Source organism: Culex pipiens, chromosome 1 (assembly GCF_016801865.2).
Source record: "Culex pipiens pallens isolate TS chromosome 1, TS_CPP_V2, whole genome shotgun sequence".
Lineage (NCBI taxonomy): Eukaryota > Metazoa > Arthropoda > Insecta > Diptera > Culicidae > Culex > Culex pipiens.
Window position 1 is genome coordinate 16,819,336 of NC_068937.1, and position 14,069 is coordinate 16,833,404.

The 14,069-nt window shown below is 32.1% G+C and overlaps 2 protein-coding genes across 13 annotated transcripts in view; one reads left to right on the forward strand and one right to left on the reverse strand.

Annotated features, from left to right (window-relative positions):
• Positions 1-546: 546 nt before the first annotated feature.
• On the forward strand, positions 547-1,868 carry LOC120422458 (hydroxyacylglutathione hydrolase, mitochondrial). Of its 3 annotated transcripts, none has more exons than XM_052708624.1 (3): positions 547-676; positions 825-849; positions 907-1,868. In XM_052708624.1, exon 3 carries the CDS (start codon positions 957-959, stop codon positions 1,746-1,748), a length of 792 nt encoding a protein of 263 aa, XP_052564584.1. In that variant the 5' UTR covers positions 547-676; positions 825-849; positions 907-956; the 3' UTR covers positions 1,749-1,868. The 3 variants fall into 3 exon arrangements, with proteins under 3 accessions (XP_052564584.1, XP_039441834.1, XP_039441836.1); XM_039585902.2 differs by having other exon boundaries at positions 663-681; XM_039585900.2 differs by having other exon boundaries at positions 578-849.
• A 2,841-nt stretch (positions 1,869-4,709) lies between these two features.
• LOC120422439 (putative protein kinase C delta type homolog) overlaps positions 4,710-14,069 on the reverse strand; it is a 134,726-nt gene continuing 125,366 nt past the window's right edge. For 5 of the 10 annotated variants that reach the window (XM_039585878.2, XM_039585879.2, XM_052709109.1 and 2 more), the window contains 6 exons: positions 13,663-13,817; positions 13,444-13,591; positions 13,201-13,380; positions 12,988-13,134; positions 9,119-9,264; positions 7,190-7,551 (listed from right to left, as the gene is read on the reverse strand). In XM_039585878.2, the coding sequence (XP_039441812.1) occupies positions 7,461-7,551; positions 9,119-9,264; positions 12,988-13,134; positions 13,201-13,380; positions 13,444-13,591; positions 13,663-13,817 (867 nt within the window). In that variant the 3' untranslated portion in view covers positions 7,190-7,460. Of the gene's footprint in view, positions 5,359-6,152; positions 6,289-7,189; positions 9,265-12,987; positions 13,135-13,200; positions 13,381-13,443; positions 13,592-13,662; positions 13,818-14,069 lie in introns of those variants that run through there. The other 5 variants (XM_052709077.1, XM_039585875.2, XM_039585876.2 and 2 more) reach the window with 5 other exon arrangements.

Sequence of the window (14,069 nt, forward strand, 5' to 3'; positions counted from 1 at the left end):
ATAAAAACATAAAAACATAAAAACATAAAAACATTAAATCATAAAATCATAAAAACATTAAATCATAAAATCATAAAATTATAAAATTATAAAATTATAAAATCATAAAATAATAAAATCATAAAATCTTAAAAAAATGAAATGGCCTACTTATCATCACCAAAAATAACAGTTCTGAAAAATTAAATTTTTCAGCACTTGTATCGATATTGCTTTTCAACACTGTTTTGATTAACTACAGTAGGAAAACAAACATTGCATTGTAAAATCCTATTCAAAAGTGGCTTTCGAAATTGCTTCGAAAGTAATGCAACTCGATTTTTTCAGCACTCTTCGTATTTATAAAATTTGGCAGAGTTTCGTTGGATAAATGTACGACTCATTTTCAATGTCTTTATTCAACAAGTATCAGTATGTTTTGATGTAAAATTTTAGTGATTTCTCACTAATCGACCTTCCTACCATAAATTTCAAAGTATTCGTAAGTTCATACTGCAGTTCAGCGTGAACTGATCTTCTCAGTTTTGGCCGCCGGCTTTGCCTGCTCAGTTTCTTTCAGTTGTCAATCTGGAGAGAGAGTTGTTTTCATTCAGTCAACAACACTTCACTTCTGTCATTAACTTCAGTTTTGCACATCAGCTCAAAGTTTTGCAAGCTAGCTCTTCCGTTATCAGACCGTAGGTTGATAGTCGTAGTCGATTCCTTTGTGTTTTTGCTTTGCCTCACTTTAACGCTTTTATCTTGTGTGTTTGTACTTTGTATCTTCCCCCCGGTGACCATCAATGTCTGGACTGTTGAACATTTTACCCCACCGAATCTCACAGGGACTGACCGCGGCCTATTTCACCGGTAAGTTTCGCAGCTCAGGCTGGGGACCTTTGACTTTAGTGTTGTCTTCTTTTGTAGTAACCAGCTGGAGCATTCGTGGCCGATCTACGTTAGTGCAGACGACCGAAATGGCGCGCATGACGGTGAAGAAGATTCCGGCGCTGAAGGACAACTTCATGTACCTGGTGGTGTGCAACGAGACCAAGAGCGCCGCCATCGTCGATCCGGTCGAGCCGGACCGGGTGCTGCAGGTGGCCAAGGATGCGGGGGTCTCGCTGACCAAGGTCCTGACGACGCACCACCACTGGGACCACGCCGGCGGCAATGCCGACCTGTGGAAGCGCTACCAGGCGGATCCCTCGCTGGGCAAGCTGTCCATCTACGGTGGCAACGACGAGCGCATTGACAACCTGACCAACCCGGTCGGCCAAGACGACACGCTGGAGATCGGAAACCTTAAAGTGCGTTGCATCTCCACGCCGTGCCACACGACGTCCCACATCTGCTACTACATCGAGACGCCGGAAGATAAGGTCGTCTTCACGGGGGACACGCTCTTCCTGGCCGGTTGTGGCCGCTTCTTCGAGGGAACCGCGCAGCAGATGTACGACGCGTTGATTACGAAGCTTTCGGCCCTGCCGGACGACACCAAGGTGTACTGTGGCCACGAGTACGCGCTGAACAATCTGCGCTTCGCGAGTACCGTCGAGCCGGACAACGTGGACATTACGCAGCTGCTGGGAATCGCGAAGGAAGCCGATTTGGAGGGACGGCGGGCGATGGTGCCGTCCACGATTGGGCAGGAAAAGCGTACGAATGTTTTCATGAGGGTTGGCGAGGGTGTTGTGCAGAAGTTTGTCGGGAAAAGTACCCCGTTGGAGACGATGCAGGCGCTGCGAGCGGCCAAGGATAAGTTTTAGGGAGGGTGATTAAAGGGTTATTAGAATTTGGTTTTTGGTTACGAAGCAAAGCTTCAGTTGGTTGTACTTTTTGAATAAAAATGTTGTATTCACATTCTGGATCAATAAAATTATTGAAATTTATTTCGGAGCTGTGTTTTCACTTACTGCATTCTCTATTCCATGTCAAAACAGCAGAATCCAGATCAAAACTGCTTCAAATTTGGCATGGGAGTTCCTAAAAGAACTAAAAACTAAAAATTGACCAATTGAGACAAAATTGACACAAAATTGAGACAAAATTGATACAAAATTGAGACATAATTGATACAAAATTGAGACAAAATTGAGACAAAATTGAGACAAAATTGAGACAAAATTAAGACAAAATTGACAAAATTGACAAAATTGGCAAAATTGACAAAATTGAAAAATTGACAAAATTGACAAAATAGAAAAAAATGACAAAATTGACAAAATTGTCAAAATTGTCAAAATTGAAAAAATTGTCAAAATTGTCAAAATTGTCAAAATTGTCAAAATTGTCAAAATTGTCAAAATTGTCAAAATTGTCAAAATTGTCAAAATTGTCAAAATTGTCAAAATTGTCAAAATTGTCAAAATTGTCAAAATTGTCAAAATTTTCAAAATTTTCAAAATTGTCAAAATTGTCAAAATTGACAAAATTGACAAAATTGACAAAATTGACAAAATTGACAAAATTGTCGAAATTGTCAAATTGGTCAAAATTGTCAAAATTGTCAAAATTGTCAAAATTGTCAAAATTGTCAAAATTGAAAAAATTGTCAAAATTGTCAAAATTGTCAAAATTGTTAAAATTGTCAAAATTGTCAAAATTGTCAAAATTGACAATATTTACAAAATTGTCAAAATTGTCAAAGTTGACAAAATTGTCAAAACTGTCAAAACTGTCAAAATTGTCAAAATTGTCAAAATTGTCAAAATTGTCAAAATTGTCAAAATTGTCAAAATTGTCAAAATTGTCAAAATTGTCAAAATTGTCAAAATTGTCAAAATTGTCAAAATTGTCAAAATTGTCAAAATTGTCAACATTGTCAAAATTGTCAAAATTGTCAAAATTGTCAAAATTGTCAAAATTGTCAAAATTGTCAAAATTGTCAAAATTGTCAAAATTGTCAAAATTGTCAAAATTGTCAAAATTGTCAAAATTTTCAAAATTGACAAAATTGACAAAATTGACAAAATTGACAAAATTGACAAAATTGTCAAAATTGTCAAAATTGTCAAAATTGTCAAAATTGTCAAAATTGTCAAATTGGTCAAAATTGTCAAATTGGTCAAAATTGTCAAAATTGTCAAAATTGTCAAAATTGTCAAAATTGTCAAAATTGTCAAAATTGTCAAAATTGTCAAAATTGTCAAAATTGTCAAAATTGTCAAAATTGACAAAATTGACAAAATTGACAAAATTGACAAAATTGACAAAATTGACAATATTTACAATATTGTCAAAATTGTCAAAGTTGACAAAATTGTCAAAACTGTCAAAACTGTCAAAATTGTCAAAATTGTCAAAATTGTCAAAATTGTCAAAATTGTCAAAATTGTCAAAATTGTCAAAATTGTCAAAATTGTCAAAATTGTCAAAATTGTCAAAATTGTCAAAATTGTCAAAATTGTCAAAATTGTCAAAATTGACAATATTGTCAAAATTGTCAAAATTGTCAAAATTGTCAAAATTGTCAAAATTGTCAAAATTGTCAAAATTGTCAAAATGGAGCACTTCCATTCGAGCAGTTTTTGCTTTTTTCTACAATGTATTTCTTATGGAGCGAACTGTCAAAAACTGCTCGACTGCGGGTGCTCCATTGTCAAAATTGTCAAAATTGACAATATTGACAAAATTGTCAAAATTGTCAAAATTGTCAAAATTGTCAAAATTGTCAAAATTGTCAAAATTGTCAAAATTGTCAAAATTGTCAAATTGTCAAAATTGTCAAAATTTTCAAAATTGTCAAAATTGTCAAAATTGTCAAAATTGTCAAAATTGACAAAATTGACAAAATTGACAAAATTGACAAAATTGACAAAATTGACAAAATTGACAAAATTCACAAAATTGACAAAATTGACAAAATTGACAAAATTCACAAAATTGTCAAAATTGTCAAAATTTTCAAAATTGTCAAAATTGTCAAAATTGTCAAAATTGTCAAAATTGACAAAATTGACAAAATTGACAAAATTGACAAAATTGACAAAATTTACAAAATTTACAAAATTTACAAAATTTACAAAATTTACAAAATTTACAAAATTTACAAAATTTACAAAATTTACAAAATTTACAAAATTTACAAAATTTACAAAATTTACAAAATTGACAAAATTGACAAAATTGACAAAAATTTCAAAATTCTAAAAATCGACATAATTTACAAAATTGACATAATTAGACAAAAAAAAATGCTGGTCACAATTACCGAAACCTCTAAAGATGGCAATTAAATTTTTATGACAAAAATTTATTTTAAAAATTAGTAAAAATAAATTTCCGTGTACCTATATTTACCACACAAATTTCTTACTAATACTTGCAACTTCACTAAAAACACCAAATCATTAAAAATTCGTTGCGAGATATAGATTTGTCATTTCCATTTTTGTATGGCTGTTTAATTTGTATGGATTTGTGGGTGAACCAATGCCAAAAAATGTCTTCTTTTTTCACAGGCAAGGTGAAGACTGAGTGGTTTTCAACCAAACTTGTCATCGATGAATAAAAAACTGGCGTATTTTTTTAAATTCTTTTTAATTTTTTTATTGGTTTCTCCTCTTCTAAACTCACGTCTCATCATTTTCAGATATAATACATACAAATGGCACGGCACCACGTGAAGACACAAAATATTACAATTTTCATCGTTTTCGGCGTTAAGGTGTTTTAATTTGTTTTGGGTGCTTTCAATACACTCTCATTTTTGTTTCGGGTTTCTTCCTTGTGCTTACACGGTTTCACTAATATTTTTTAGTATAGTATACTATATCCTGCCAGCGGCCAATACAAATTTTTGGGAATTACAACATACAAAATTTTACGAATCAATCGCTTGGACGAAATTTGTTCGCTACACTCTCCTTCAAAATAACCCACATTTGGACTTATTTTGAATGATCGTGTACTTCTGACGTTAGCGAATCAATGTCTAACATCTGCTTAAAAAGTAGGGGGGTTCAATTTCGTTACACATTTGTTGATTGTTTTGAGAATTACTAACGGAGAGGGCGGGGCGGGGATGGACAAAAGCCAAAAGCTGCGCTCAAGCGTGTCCTTTCAAAATGTGCGTTCCTTTTGCAAAAAGATTTTCGATTCATTTTAGGATCACCAGCTCATTGCGCTGTCGTTGCAAGCGGGCGGTTAGGGGGTGGTCTTGTATTTCCGGTCGAAAGTACCTGCAAAGGGGGGTAGAGTTGGGGCGGTGTCAGTGTTGCCAGTTTTGTGCAGGGTTTTTCATTTCTCACATTTAGTTTGTTAGTTTTGTTGTTGTCTTCGACTTTTGTTTTTTTTTGCTAGTAGAAGAATCTTCTTCTGTAATTGTTCAAACAAGGGTTTGTGACCGGTCGGTACTTGTGTTCCGGAAATCTTTCCCTGTTTTTGGAGTAAAAAGTAAGCATCGAAGACAGCGTTGGTCAGGGTTGGTGTGAAATCTTTGTTTTGGTTTTGAGTACACGTGACACAAGTGGGGGGAAGGGTACCAGTTTTTGGCCTGCTTGGACTAATTTGACCATCATTTTAAACTAATGAGCTGCCACTTTTTTATCGCATGCTCAATGCTATTGAAAGAGTCTGAAATATCACACAAATTTCATCAAAACTAAACTTAATCAAATCTGAGTAAATGAGTCGCAAGTTAAATTTGGGTTAATTCGAAACAAATCAGTTAAATTTGAAAGCTAAACTCTCATTTAAAATGACACAGTTTTTTTTTATCAAAACCGATTCTCACGATTCAGAAGTGAGTAAATGAACAAAAGGCCAGATTTGAGTTAATCTCACTCTGGATTCAACAAAAAACGCGTAAAATTCACCCAAATCTGACATCAACAGCTTTGACTCATTTCTGAGAGAGGGTAGGTTTTAAGACAGAGTATTTTTAAATGAGAGTGTACTAAGCTCCTACACGCACCTTCAAAATCACTCAGTTTTTGTCCAAACCGCATCTACATAACAATGAGTAAATGGGTCATCTGTCAAATTTGATAGAAGTACACTCAGATCTGGGTGAATTACGCAATTTTCGTTATATTTTTAGTAAAATCTACTCAAATCTGATAGATGCCACATTAACTCATTTTTGAGAAGGCTCGGTTTTGACAGAAACTGAGTGATTTTGAACGTGCGTCAGTTCAAATTTGATTAAATCTGAGTGATTTTGGACGTACGTTTATGTTTCCTTGCCTAACTGTCAGAATTGTTTTGTTTACAACCTATCAATGAAAGTCGATGTGAAATTTTCTTCGAAAATCATTCAAAGTCGGATTCACTGCAGAGTGGTACTTGTATTCCGGGAAGGTGTTCCTGTTTGAAAAGAGTAAAAAATATGGTTGTCAATGTGTCAAAGTGTTTTGTTGTGTGGTGTTGTTTTGGTTATGAAATCTACACGCACATTCAAAATAACTCAGATTTGCAAGTAGAAAATGTCAGATTTGAGTGCGTATTTTAATGTTTATTGAATGTTGAGCAAAATTGATCCCAATCTGATGTTTTTCGAAAATAAAGGACGTATTAGACTATGACAAACAAACAAACTTGCAAACAAACAAACTTTTTGACAGCTTTGGCAGTTTGCTTGAATTTATTTGCAGAAACGTCAGCCTGCATACATTTGGCTTTGTTTGCCAGTTTGGCAAACTGTCAAACACAAAAGAATGCGAGTTTGTTTGTTTGCCATAGTCGAATACCTTCTTAACAATTCATTTCAAGTAAGTTCGTTTGGGACGAATTTTACCTAAATTTACCCAGAAATGAGTTATTTTGAACGAGCGTGTGACACAACGCGTGCGTGGTTCAGTTTTTGACAGACGAACGGTGTACCTATTTCCGAGTAAACTATGCTCAATATTGAGATTGTGGTGAAAAGTGACAGCTCATGAATTCTGAATGTTTTGTTTTTGTCAAACAATCGTGGTTTTCTGTTAGAAATGTCAAACTTGACATTTATTAGTGAAAAAGTGGCCGATACCTGTCAAAGTCAACGCTTGCTTCGTTTTGCAAGCCGTCAAATCTGGTACACTTTTCCGCACATCAACAACAGTCATTTTTAGAAGGTAGGGGGTTGCTTTAGTCAAAATAGAGAGAGGGGTCAGTCACAAAAAAACGTTCAACGTGTAGCTGTCAAAAATGTGGTGTCAAAAAAGTCAACGCGTTTCGTTTCCCAATTAGTCCGAATGTTCTCAGAAGGAAAAACAAGGTGGCTTGCTACGATTTCGACAGAAGAAAATCTTTATTTTTTTCTCACTTGTTTTTTTAACTACGCTTCAAGCACAAAGTTTTCGCAACGAATAAATTTTTCGTTTGTTTTTGTTTTTTTTTACGATAACAACAATGTTTCCTTATCTAACTGTGGAGGCAAGGGGATGGAAGGGAGGGGTAGAAAGTATGGGGCTCGTCACTGGGACCTCAAAATACCTCGCAAAATTTGTTTACGTTTTTTGCCTGGCTCTCTTTCTTTTTTTTTTTGGTTTTCTTTTTTAAAATATATTATACGTTACTTTAATATCACCACATTGAGGACAAAAATACATTTTCTTTTGTTTCTTCCGTTCCTTTTCCCGCAATTTCCTGCATTGCGGTCGTAGTTTTGACGTTTGACACATTACAATGTGTATGAAGTTTGTTTTTGTTTGTGTTGGTGTAGGGTGTTGTAAAAATGTATGAATGTGTGTGTGATTTTTGGAACGAATTTCCAACAATGCAAAAATGTTTGTTAAATTTTGATAAAAAATGCAATTGCTTTCGCCAATGTCGGTGCGTTTGTGTGGGTATGAGTGAATTATTTCAATCGTTTATTCGTGTGTGCGTGTATTGTTGTCGGGGTCATGGAAGAGATAAAGAATGAAGAAGAAAAAAGAAAGTATTATTATTCCTTATAATATTGGTAAAGAACAAAATATTACAGCGGTTACTAACAAACACCGTTAGTGGGAACGAAATTTATGACAAAATTGAATGGAAAAATGGTGACAGGCGTACCAGTGTTGCCAGAGTTTGGGACCAATTTTGTTTATCAATTGTGGAAATTTCAAAATATTCAAAACTTTAAAAGGCATTCAAAACAGACAAATCAGTGCTAAACAAAAAAGATTTACTAAATTTTGACAGATGTCACTTTGACAGCAGTGTTGCCAAAAGTATCTTTTTAACTGTTTTTTTTAGTAAACCGCTGTGACGGAAGTCACTTTGAACAACTAGCCTATTTTCAGTCTCAAATTTCAATCAAATTCAATGTTCTCATACAAATTTTCTTTTTTAACCCAAATTGGACCCAATAGGGCGAAAAACTGGTACACCTCGACCCAAAAAAGGGCGAATAAAAACGCGCGATTTGCGAAACTGTGCGTACTTAAAAATGGGTGTGTGTGTGACAGCGTGGTGCAGCATAGCTTTACATGTGTGTGTGCGTGTGCGCGTCGATGCTTCTCTCACATACTCTCACACATTTAGACACAGAGAGGAACACTCACTCACACAAACACGCACACGCAGGAACGAAACACGGAAACAAAACAAAGAAAGACAAAAAAAAACTCATTCAGCAGAGCGCGGACCAACACTACAAAACAATCACAAATGTACACGGAAAAAAGAGGTTTTTGTTCTCGTTCTCAAAAAACAAAACAAAAAATGTCAGTTAAACTCAATCGAAAAGAGAGAGTGTCGTTTGTTGTTGTTTTTTTTCTCGTTTGCATTTTATGGTCGCGCTAGCACTATTATTACAAATGATGCGATTTTTTCGAGGCTTTGCCTCTCTTTTTAGTTTGCTCTGGGATGCCTTCGTTTTCAGAGCAATTATTTTGGTTGTTTAAAAACTAAGGTAAGGTAAAAACTAACTGATGTGGTTGTGTAAGTGTTTATGTGTTTTTATTTATAGTTAAAAAATGTAACTTGCTGTTAATGGTTTTTTTTGTAGTAACGACAATCGCTAATAAAAAACATGTGTATGTATGTATGTGTGGGTTTGTTGAATAAAATGTAAATATGTTTTGTTCTGGTATTTTTTGTTGTTGTTGTTCAAATTTTCGTTTAAACTTGTGGAAGTGAGCGAAAACGTTATTTAAAAACTAAATGATAAATTATCAATAATAGTAAAATCGTAAATGTATAGGAGTAATAATATAGCAATATTCACGTTAGCGTATTGTTTGGATTGGTGTAGGTGAAGCCCTCGAACTGGGCCTGGTTCATCGAGGCCAGGATGTTGCGTTCGATCGGCGTCAGGCGCGCCCGCTCGCGGGTGAACTGCTTGTCGAAATACTGCGTGTCCAGTGGATGTCGCTAGATTGAAAGGAGAAAAATAGAAAATGTATTTTTTTTTTTCATTTCGAGTGATCAAAACATGATTTTCTGATATTTTATTACAAATTAGAGCACTCGTTCTGAATGTTTTGACGTGCCACTTAACAAATTTGACCGTTTTTTGAAAAGTGGCCGATGTTCCGGATTTACCGGATTTGGTCACTTGACCAAGTGGCCAAAAACCAAATTCAGATATCTTCCCGTGTTTCAGAAATCTCATTGCAAGAGTTTTGACATGTCGCTTGATATATTTGACCACTTTTTCGGAAAGTGACCGGAATTCCGGGTTGACCAGAATCGGCCTACAAGCTCAGGTGGCCAAACTTATCTTTTGTAACTTATCATATTTTAGGACGTTTTTTTTACCTCTGATTTCTGTAATAATTTCTTTATTTTTTGGGGTTTTAGTGTAATTGTGGTTTTTTTTGTAATTTTTTCTTGTAATTTTTGTGGTTTTTGGTAATTTTTGTTTAGTGAATTATTTCAATTTTGTCAATTTTGTCAATTTTGAATTTCTTTGTATTTTTTTAAGTTTTGTCAATTTTGTCAATTTTGTCAATTTTGTCAATTTTGTCAATTCGGTCAATTTGGTCAATTTTGTCAATTTGGTCAATTTTGTCAATTTTGTCAATTTTGTCAATTTTGTCAATTTTGTCAATTTTGTCAATTTTGTCAATTCGGTCAATTTGGTCAATTTGGTCAATTTTGTCAATTTTGTCAATTTTGTCAATTTTGACAATTTTGCCAATTTTGCCAATTTTGTCAATTTTGTCAATTTTGTCAATTTTGTCAATTTTGTCAATTTTGTCAATTTTGTCAATTTTGTCAATTTTGTCAATTTTGTCAATTTTGTCAATTTTGTCAATTTTGTCAATTTTGTCAATTTTGTCAATTTTGTCAATTTTGTCAATTTTGTCAATTTTGTCAATTTTGTCAATTTTGTCAATTCTGTCAATTCTGTCAATTTTGTCAATTTTGTCAATTTTGTCAATTTTGTCAATTTTGTCAATTTTGTCAATTTTGTCAATTTTGTAAATTTTGTCAATTTTGTCAATTTTGTCAATTTTGTCAATTTTGTCAATTTTGTCAATTTTGTCAATTTTGTCAATTTTGTCAATTTTGTCAATTTTGTCAATTTTGTCAATTTTGTCAATTTTGTCAATTTTGTCAATTTTGTCAATTTTGTCAATTTTTTCAATTTCGCCAATTTTGCCAATTTTGCCAATTTTGCCAATTTTGCCAATTTTGCCAATTTTGTCAATTTTGTCATTTTTTTCAATTTTGTCAAATTTGACAATTTTTGTAAATATTTTTCAATTTTTGTAAATATTTTTACAATTTTTGTAAAAAAAAATCAATTTTAGTTAATATTTTTCAATTTTTGTAAATATTTTTCAATTTTTGTAAATATTTTTCAATTTTTGTAAATATTTTTCATTCTAAGTTAATATTTTGCAATTTTTGTAAATATTTTTCAATTTTTGTTAATATTTTCCAGTTTTGTCAATTTTCTAATTTTTTGTAAATATTGTTCAATTTTTGTAAATATTTTTCAATTTTTGAAAAAAAAAATCAATTTTGTCAATTTGGTAAATTTTGTCAATTTAGTAAATTTTGTCAATTTGGTAAATTTTGTCAATTTCCTTGTATTTTTTTGATTTTAGTTATTTTAGTAACAAAAATTTAAGTAATAATAATTTAAGTAATTTAAGTAATTTAAGTAATTGAAGTAATTTAAGAAATTTAAGTAATTGAAGTCATTTAAGAAATTTAAGTTATATAAGTAATTTAGTAATTTAAGTAATTTAATTAATTTAAGTAATTTAAGTAATTTAAGTAATTTAAGTATTTTAAGTTATTTAAATAATTTTAGTAATTTAAGTAATTTAAGTTATTTAAGAAATTCAAGTAGTTTATGTTATTTAAGTAATTTAAGTAATTTAAGTAATTTAAGTAGTTTAAGTAATTTAAGTAATTTAAGTAATTTTAAGTCATTTAAGTAATTAAAGTGATTTAAGTAATTTAAGTAATTTAAGTAATTTAAGTAATTTAAGTAATTTAAGTAATTTAAGTAATTTAAGTAATTTAAGTAATTTAAGTAATTTAAGTAATTTAAGTAATTTAAGTAATTTAAGTAATTTAAGTAATTTAAGTAATTTAAGTAATTTAAGTAATTAAAGTTATTAAAGTAATTAAAGGATTTAAAGTAATTTATGTAGTTTCATTAATTTAAGTTATTTAAGTAATTTAAGTAATTTAAGTAATTTAAGTAATTTAAGTAATTTAAGTAATTTAAGTAATTTAAGTAATTTAAGTAATTTAAGTAATTTAAGTAATTTAAGTAATTTAAGTAATTTAAGTAATTTAAGTAATTTAAGTAATTTAAGTAATTTAAGTAATTTAAGTTATTTAAGTAATTTAAGTAATTTAAGTAATTTAAGTAATTTAAGTAATTTAAGTAATTTAAGTAATTTAAGTAGTTTAAGTATTTTAAGTTATTTAAATAATTTTAGTAATTTAAGTAATTTGAGTTATTTAAGTAATTTAAGTAGTTTAAGTAATTTATGTAATTTTAAGTCATTTAAGTAATTAAAGTAATTAAAGTAATTTAAGTAATTTAAGTAATTTAAGTAATTTAAGTAATTTTAGTAATTTAAGTAATTTAGGTTATTTAAGCAATTAATGTAATTTATTTAATTTAAGTAATTTAAGTATTTTAAGTAATTTAAGTAATTTAGGTAATTTAAGTTATTAAAGTTATTTAAGTAATTTAAGTAATTTATGTTATTTAAGTTATTTAAGTAATTTAAGGAATTGAAGTAATTTATGTAATTTATGTTATTTAAGTTATTGAAGTTATTTAAATATTTTAAGTTAGATTAGTGCTTTTAAGTAATTTAAGTAATTTTAGCAATTAATTTTTTTTGTTTATATTTTTAAATTTTGGTGATTTTTATTTATTCTGGTTATTGTTGAGTTTTTTCTATTGGTGGTGTAGTTTTTTTTGTAATTTTTGTTAATGTGGATATTTTTATTATTTGAGGGGTTTTTTCATTTTATTTATATCTGTTCTTTTTGTTTTTTTTTTTAAATTTTAGTTATTTTGGTCTTTAGGTATTTTAAATTTTTTTTGTTACTTTTGTAATTTAATTATTGACTTTTTATATTTTTTATGTTCGTCTTTTAATATTTTAGTATGTATTTTAAAATTGATGTTCTGTTATTTTTTTATATTTGAATTGATATATCGATGTTTTGATATTTTAATATTATGATATTTTGCTATTTTGATATTTTAATATTTTGAATTTTTCAATATTTTTATATTTTGGTGTTTTTGTATTTTTAGTGTATGATTTTTTTAATTTCTAATTTTTTAAACAGGAGTTCAAACACGTTTTTTTTGTTGTTTTTCCCCAAACGATTCAATAAACTCATTTGAAGTGTTTCAACATTTTGCTTGAAATATTGAACAAAGAACCACAACTTGAGCCGGAATTCAGGATTTACTACATTTGTCAATGTGATCAGGTGACCTTAAACTGATTTTTTGATATTGACTTGCATTCTAGAACACACATTGCAAGTGTTTTGACATGTCGCTTGGTATATTGGACCATTTTTTTCAAGGTGACCGGAACTCCGGATTTACCGGAAATTATGAATTTTTTCTTGACCCTTTAAGCTTGTTGTAAAACTCACCACTTGCGGCTTGAACGGTGGCTCCAGCTGCCGTCTCTCCAGCGCCTTCCAGTCGATCCGGTCGAAGAAGGGATGGTACTTGATGTCGTTCTCCTCCTCGCCGGTGTTGAGACAACCCAACCGGATGCCGGCGTCCTTTTCGAGGAGCTGCGACGAAATTTTATTTAATTTTTTTAGTAAAATTTACTAAAAATTTTGTTGTGGTTAAATTACCGATTGCAGCAGCTTCAGCGACTCCTTGGACAAAAAGTGCGGGAACCACGGGATCTCGTTGCAGATGGACCAGAACAGCTCGTCCTCGTCACAACCACTGAAGGGTGACTGGCCGACGAGCATCTCGTACACCAGCACACCGAACGACCACCAGTCCACGGCTTGGTTGTACTTTTGACCCTGAGAGTTCGAAAAGTTAGGTTAGGGTGAATGTCAAAAAAAGAGTGACAGCTGCTTGTTTACTTTAATGATTTCAGGCGCCATGTAATCCGGTGTGCCACAGAAGCTGTCCGCCAACCGGTCCAGGTAGATCTCCAGCTTGCACATGCCAAAGTCCGCTATCCTGACGTGGCCGTCGTAGTCCAGCAGCACGTTGTCCAACTTTAGGTCTCTGGGGGAGGGAGGAATTTGAGGTTAGGGTTTTTTTTTTCGCGTAGGGGTAAGACGTGTAGCTGGTCTTACCGGTACACGATGCCCTTTCGGTGCAGGAACTTGAGCCCGGACACGATCTCGGCCGCGTAGAACCGCGCTCGGTCCTCCGTGAAGCGGCCGCTCGCCTGTATGTGGAACATTAGGTCACCCCCGTTCAGGTACTCCATGACGAAAAATAAATGGCTCTGCGGGAAGAATTTGAAAAAAAAACTGTCAGTTTGTCCAACATCGGGCTGATTTTCATGTTTATGTCGGTCCTAAAAGTGAAAATTTCGCTCATTTCTTACAGGGTACTACGTTGTAATCATTATCGTAGTCTACTTCGATCTTTAACTGTGTTTGTAAATTTTCACAACACAAACAATCCCTCTCAAAGTAAATCTTTGTTTTGATCGACCAGTTTAGGTTCGTTGGATCGAATTCCCAAAAAAGAACAT

Bases quoted from the DNA above. Each gene is read 5' to 3' on its own strand.
- LOC120422458 (XM_039585900.2), top strand. From the start codon at position 783: ATGTCTGGACTGTTGAACATTTTACCCCACCGAATCTCACAGGGACTG. The intron at 850-906 runs GTAAGTTTCGCA...CTTCTTTTGTAG, and splicing joins GACCGCGGCCTATTTCACCG to TAACCAGCTGGAGCATTCGT.